The following is a 7,612-nucleotide window of genomic DNA, read 5'->3' as shown; positions in this document are numbered from 1 at the left end:
TGTGACATTTGAGACTCAGTTGCATATGAACTCTTCTGCTAACATTGCATGTGTCCCCTACTGCAAACTTGTATGTGATGTATAATTTTTTGTTTATATTGTAATGATAGTTATATTTTTCTTAAATAGGAAAAAAAGTCTTGAGTTTACAAACTAATCATATAAGACCAATTACTTGTATCTCTTAGCTTGTCAAGGTTAATTCCATGCAGACCACTTTTTTATATAAGCTGTCAGCTGTCGTAACTTTGTGTTCAATCACAAATATTTGGTGGAGATTTTTTACTAAAAGTTAACTAGTGATTCTATTTTAAAATAAATATATCTTTTTCTTTTTTCACTTTCTCAAAAAACAGTGACTAAATTTTCCACTAAAAACCTTTTTATAAAATTTTTTCTCAATACTAAAGGGTCAAAACCTCATAGGAAGGAACCAACTGATGGTCATTTTTTTTTCTGCTCCATCCATGTGTTAAACAATAAAGACTTCTATTTGAGAATTAAAATTTTTGCTAGTATATTGGTAGCTCATATCTACATGCATATGATGAGCTTTTCTTTTACCCAGGTTGTCAAGTTTAATAATAGCAAGAGACAGGCTTATACTTTTCTGGAATTTTTAGGATCCAGCCACATCTCTTTTATCATGTACTGCTCCCTAGGGCTTTAAATGCTCAATAGAGTATGATTAAAAAATAATGAGATTTTTACCAAAAAAGTGTTATTGCTAAAGAGATAATAACCAAGAAAATGTAAACATAAATTTCACTTTTCTTTGGCAAAAAATTTACTAGGTTGACAACTATTTTAGAAAAGTAAAAAGAAATGGCAGTCATGAAACAACAATTTTCTTTGCTTTTCAATAATTGAAAAGTAAACAGCATAAAGAATAATTTGTTAGGTGATTGATTTAACATTGGCAACAAACAAATTTATGAAGTTACAATAATTTTCTCACATACAGCAATGTGAATCAGAAACTGTTGTCTTTTCATTGACACAAACTAGCAGGCAAGAGACTTTTGGCTGGTGGAAGCATTGCAACAGCTCCTTTCTGGGGATTTGAGTACTTCCTGTGTACTGTTTGAAGCTTATTTTCTGCAGCTTTTGAATGCAAGTATACCAGCAGCCCAGCACAATCCCTGGTTGGAACAAAGAGCACAAGAACAAAATTTGTAAATTACAATGTCAATAGTGATGGGGAAAAAAGGTTCCATGAAAAAGCAAGGATGAATTCTTACTTAAGCTGTGATTCTGAGAAACCAGTATGAAGCTTAAGGGTCTCTGTCCAGACAGGACTTTTGTTCAGAGTGCATCCAGCCGCATAGACTGCTGAGGCAGCAACCATTGATGGGCAGAACATTATAGTGTCATAATGCATGATCCCCAATTCAGCAAGAAAATAGACCATGTTCTCCATCTGAAGTATTAAATCGACATTTCAGATGCATGTAAAAATTCAGCAAGATCAAGTATTAAAGCAGAGATTTTCTCTACCTCCTTGTCAGGAATAGATGCCTTGATGAAACGGGCAAGGAATACATAATGTGTAGGCACAGTTAAGGTCCATTCAAGCTTTTCCAGTATAGTTTTCTCCATAACCAATACCTGCTCATGAGTATAAGCTCTGTCGGAAATCAACACCAAGTCATTTACCTGCATAATTCATCAATACATAGAGCAGTTAGCTGATGTGGTACTCGTTTTGAAAGAAACTTAAATCTTCAGAAACCTACCTCTGGAGGCCAGATTTCCTCATATTTGGAGGCCATTAAAGTGGCACTGATTCCCACCAGCTGGAGTTCCCTTCTTGGAACAGCCTTTACAGAGAGGAATCGATCAATTATATTGATTGTGAGATAAAGAGTTTCAGGTGACAGCTCAAACTTCTGATGCACATCTATCAACCAATCTATCAGAATTGCTCTCATCTTCTCATTAATCTCAGGTTGTGAGACCATGTAATTACGAGGCCTGCTCTCATTCTAGGTCACATTTTTCATAGATTAGCACATGATCAACATGCATACGCATGCAAGAATTAGAGGGAAATGAATAGGGAAAAAACGTAATACCTCAACTAGCTTATAGAACTTGTAAATATCCTCAACATATTCAACTCCAGCTAAATGATTATTGGCATCTGCTGCATCAATATCAATTATATGCTCCTTAGGTTTATTTCCCAGACCACAAGCAGCCTACAATTAGACGAAATAAGAAAAGGCAAACCACGAATTAGAGAAGGCCCTACCATATCTCTGCAATGTAGCGTGTTATAAAAAAAGAAAAATAAGTAGGGGAAGATAAAGGTCACCTTGCTTCGAGCAGTGAGGGCTGAAGTAAGAGTCTGCACTTTCATCCTTGGCGATTCTTTTTTCTTGTTCACTACCTTGTCTTGCTTCTTAACCTTTTCCTCTTCTTTCTCGTTGTCAGAGCTTATTTCAATCACCTCCTTTGGCTCTGGCTTGGCTACGATTTTCTTCTCAGCTTCCTTCACTGCTGCAGCCTTTTTCACGGCGGCTGCTCCATCTCCAGGCACCTTATCAACCTTGGCACAGACTAACTTCTGCATTTCACAGAAAATCCGGAGCCTATATTCAGATACAGTGACTTCCATACTTATTTCTATAATTAAAAAAGACACGGAAATCAACACTGCAAAACAAATACTAGTTTGAGGAACAAACCTTGTTGTTCTCCGCTGCCGCTGCGGCTTGGGCATTGGCCAATAACTGTGCACAGAATTTCCTACCGCAGAACAGAAAAATGAGCAAGAAGAAGCAAAAGTGATCACCAAAGAATACAAACGTACACAAGAACATGTGAAAAAGAAACCTTGTCATGGGGCGAGAAATCTGTGCCTGGGGCTTGGCAGCGTCAATTCCTCGAACAGTTACTAGATTTCCAATATCGCCAAGAGCACGACGGTTTCTACCATCAGCCCCTGCAGCGTTCTTCTTCTGATGCATATTGACACCCACAACTGCTTCCCCTGTTTGAGATCATTCATTAGAAATCAATTAAAGATAGAAAAGAAACAGAGGGGTTTGTAGTATGGGAAAGAAGATGAATGAGAAACCATGTTTTCATTCTTCCTCTTGTCAGTTTCTCGGCAAACCAAACAGAAAGTAAAAGGAAAATCAACCAAAGCACTAAAAGAAAGAAAAGTGAATGGGGAAAAGCATTGAAATAGCTAATGAAATCCGACTATTATTTAATGCAACTAAAAATTTTTCCTAAAATCAGATAAATGATAAATCCAATCATCAAATCAATGTGGGCGAGTATCAAACAGAAAGACCAAGAAAGATTAGTGAATTTGCGTAACAGAGAGGAAAAATAGAAGAGAGAGAGCCGACAGTGAATGAACAAATACCTCTCGCCGGTTGTGGAACAATGGGTCTTGAAGCCATTTCAGATCTAATCTCTTGAATCCCTTGAGTCTCTTGAATGCGAATCAATCTTCTACAAGAACCGAATCTCTCTCTCTTTCTCTCTCTCTCTCTCTATGAACTTCCGATATCTGGTCAGAAGTAGGAGATAGAGAGGAGGGAGAGAGAACTATTCTCTTTATGAAGCTGGGAGGAGCCGGCTCTTGGCTTGCAACGGTCGGATTTCTTTTAATTTTAGAGCGTCAGATCTCTTTTAAATCCAACGGCGTTGAGTGATTTAAAGTTTTATAGCCGTTGGTGAATTTCTTTACAGCACAAATGACATTCACTTATTTTAATGAAACTCTACTTATTAAAATATACTATGGCAACTGCGGCACGACGAAATAAAGTATTACTATAAGTGACATGAAAAATCTGTACTACTCAATCATTCTACTAACACGTGCCAGAAAGATCCAGGTTTATCAAGCTTTTTTTTTCCCTAATATTCACCGTTAGATCAATTATTACATAACAACAGTAATTTGAAAAAATAAAATAAATATTTAATATTTTTTATTTAATTGATTGTTTATGCATAGTGCATATGTATACCTAATAAGCGATTAAAGGAGCAAGTCTCATTTTTGCTACCTAATTTTGGAGCGAATTTTATTCAAAACATTGTGATCTTGATAGATGACCGATAAATAACTAATTATATTCCGTCAGAAATTTTAACTAATATCATTTGATTAAAATGATATAAGAGAAAAGATAGACTATAAGCTGAAAAGTGTTATTGAAAATTTTCAAATATTGAAAAATGAATTTCAAATAGTCAAAAAATTATTTATAATAGGAAAAAAATTTTAATATGTAAAATTATAAAAAATATTAAAAAAAATTAAACTATAAAATTAACTCTTAAACCGTAGAATTTTTATATCAAAATTTGTGATAGGTCTGTGGTTTTTATTACTTTTTTAAAAATCGTGCGTTTCAAAATAAAAGTTGTTGTGAATTTTTATCGGACGTTAGCAGCAAAAGTTAGATATAGTCCAAATCTGATGTAAAATGTAAAGTTAGTTGCTCGCTCACCATTTAACTCTTCTCAAATTAATATATTTTCAAACAGTTGATTTTTTGTACCAATTAAAATTTGTATAAAATAAAAAAATTTATTTACTTTTATTTTATTTTTATTATTAAACTCCTATGAAAAAGTAATAACTATTGCACTATTACTTATATACCAGCTGATAATCCGTGCTACAATGGAAATTCTTTTGATAAATTATTAAAATTTTATTTCTATAAGAAACCATTATAATATTGAATTATTGAAGTTTGAACTTTAGTAGAAGAATTGCATAGTAAAAACTATTATTCAGTAGAATAAGCCCATTGTTCGAAATTAAGAACTTCCACGAAAGACCTGAAATCAGGAACTTCCAAGAGATGCAACTTTTTAAGAAATGGTAACATACATTTAAATAGGTAAATTATATTTTAATTTCTAAATTTTAGTATAATTAATGAATTAATTCTTATATTTTTAAAATTGAACACTTAAATATCCTTATAATCAATCAGTTTAAATTAGAGGTCTCCATCCATTTTCGCCATTAAAAATATAAAAATGACTTTATTTTTTTTTAAATAGATAAACTATACTTGAGTTCTTGAGTTTTAATATAATTAATAGATTGATTCGTATATTTTTAAAATCGTACATTTAAATTTTTTTATGATTAGTTCATCCTCATTTATTATAATTTAAACATTTTGATCCTTTATTTTTTTTATTTAAAAGAACACTTAAGTGTTCATTATCTTTTATCTATAATATTTTATTTAACTAATTTTTAACACTTTTTGTTCTCCAATTTTCATTTATTAAAATATTTCAATACTTATAATTTTAAAATTTTCAGAAAATACTTACAATTTCAACTATTTTTAAGTGGTACCAAGTAATCTTTAAGTAAGTTGTAAATTTTTATAAAGAGTATTCTAGAAAAAATTGTACTTTCAAAAGAAATTTAACAATTCATTAGCTTTGAATTAAAGTCTATAATGGATGGAAGAACTGTAATTTTAGACGGATTAAATATAGAGTAATTTAAGAATTTAGTTTTAAAAATATAAGCATTGATCCATCAATTATACTAAAATTTAGGGACCAACATGTAGTATATACAATATAAACTTTTCACTTATATTGGAAATAATTTAAGTGTTAATGAGGGTATTTTAGGTATTTAAAATATTTATTTCTTTTTTGACCGGTTGACTAACAGAATTATGGATGGAATGAACTCCAATTTGGACGAAATAATTATATAGGAATTTAAGTATTCGATTTTAAAAATATAGGGACCGATTCATTAATTACGTTAAAACTTAGGGAGTAAAGTGTAATTTGCCCATTTAAATACTCCTTCCATCACATAATTTTTATCTATCTTTTCTTTTTTTGTTGTCTCAAATTATTGTCCACTTTCTTTTTTATATTATAGTAACATATAAATTGACTATTATAAACCTATTTAATTTTAGGATAAACTGCAATTTAGTCCCTCTGATTTAGTGAAATACAACATCTCGTCCCTCTGTTTTAAAAACCTTCAATTTAATCCTTCACATTTAAAAAAACTGCAAAATAGTCCCTACCGTCAAATTTTCAGTTAACCTTCCGTTTATTTTAATGAAAATGACTAAACTACCCTTTAAGTAAAAAAACTCAAACAAGCAGTATTCACTCCATCCCAACACAGAAGAAGGAGGAGGAGGAGGAGGAGGAGGAGGAGGAGGAAGAGGAGAAAGGATCGGGAAAAGAAGGAGAAGGAGAAGAAGAAGAAGAAGAAGAAGAAGAAGAAGAAGAAGAAAGAGGAGGAGGAGGAGGAGAAGGATGAGGAGAAAAGGAAGAAGAGGATCGGGAGGAGGAGGAGAAGGAGAAGGAGGAGAAAGGATCGGGAAAAGAAGGAGAAGGAGAAGAAGAAAAAGAAGAAGAAGAAGAAGAAGGAGGAGGAGGAGGAGGAGGAGGAGGAGGAGGAAGATGAGGAGAAAAGGAAGAAGAGGATCGGGAAAAGAAGGAGAAGGATGAGGAGAAAAGGATAGTTTAGTCATTTTTATTAAAATAAATGGAATGTTAACTGAAAATTTGACGGTAGAGACTATTTTGCAGTTTTTTTAAATATGAAGGATTCAATTGAAGGTTTTTTAAAACAGAGGAACGAAAGGTTATATTTCACTAAACTAGAGGGATTAAATTGTAGTTTATCCTTAATTCTATCTTACTTTTAAGAAATTTTTTAAAAAATCTCTTAATATTTAATAAAATTTAATATTTTTAAAATGAGTATAATTGGAAAGTTAATAAAAAAAATTATCTTTCTTAATGTGTGTAAAAAAAATGGACAAAAATTATAAAACGAATAGAGTAATTTTTTTTCTTAATTTTCAATGTGGCAAGCTCAATTAGAATAAATATTCATAATGAAGTAGTACTTTCATGCATTAAACTCTTTTTTTTTTACAATCATTATGTATCTAGTTCTTATCATATTCAATCAAATTTCATATAATAAATAAAATTCAAATTAGATTGGATTTTATAATATATGGAGACCACAATACAGTTGTATTTGAAAGAAGGAAAAATTACTTTTTAGTCCCTGAGGTTTAACGTAATTAACACTTCTGTCCCTCTATTTTGGCGATCCAACACTTAAGTCCCTCTGACTCGCGGTTGTCGAAGCCGGTCAAAAATAACCTTTCTGGTTATCAACAATTTACAACTGCAGATAGTGGTGAAAGGATCGAATCCACAGGGAATTGAAGACTTACCTATTTTCCTTATCAAGACCAATAAAATAAACTGAAATAAAAATAAACTACAAAAGAAGAAAACTGAAAACGAGATAAACTGAAACGAGATAAAACTGAAACGAGATAAAACTGAAAACGAGATAAACTGAAATGAGATAAAACTGAAAGAGAAATAAACGGAAAGCAAAATAAACTAAAACGAGATAAAACTGAAACCAACTAAACTAGGGGTGAGCACTATTCGGTTTAAACCGAAATAACCGACCGAACCGAACCGAATCGAAAATTTGGTTCGGTTTTATTTTTAATTCGGTTCGGTTCGGGTTTAATTTTCTGAAAAATCGGTGATTTCGGTTCGGTTCGGTTTTAGATTCAAAAATTTCGATTAAACCGAACCGAAC

General features: G+C 32.0%; 1 protein-coding gene across 1 annotated transcript; it reads right to left on the bottom strand.

Moving 5' to 3' along the window:
• Positions 1 to 753: 753 nt before the first annotated feature.
• On the bottom strand, positions 754 to 3,556 carry LOC110620592 (G2/mitotic-specific cyclin S13-7). The gene is made up of 9 exons (XM_021764393.2): positions 3,380 to 3,556; positions 2,839 to 2,995; positions 2,691 to 2,751; positions 2,318 to 2,569; positions 2,076 to 2,201; positions 1,737 to 1,985; positions 1,498 to 1,656; positions 1,242 to 1,420; positions 754 to 1,142 (listed from the first exon to the last, which is right to left on the bottom strand). The coding sequence occupies exons 1-9, from the start codon at positions 3,414 to 3,416 to the stop codon at positions 992 to 994; spliced, it is 1,371 nt and encodes a 456-aa protein (XP_021620085.1). The 5' UTR covers positions 3,417 to 3,556; the 3' UTR covers positions 754 to 991.
• Between the last annotated feature and the right edge of the window lie 4,056 nt (positions 3,557 to 7,612).

Source organism: Manihot esculenta, chromosome 8 (genome assembly GCF_001659605.2).
Source record: "Manihot esculenta cultivar AM560-2 chromosome 8, M.esculenta_v8, whole genome shotgun sequence".
Taxonomy (NCBI): domain Eukaryota; kingdom Viridiplantae; phylum Streptophyta; class Magnoliopsida; order Malpighiales; family Euphorbiaceae; genus Manihot; species Manihot esculenta.
Note: the sequence above shows the minus strand (reverse complement) of the source record. Positions and strands in the feature narration are given on the sequence as shown.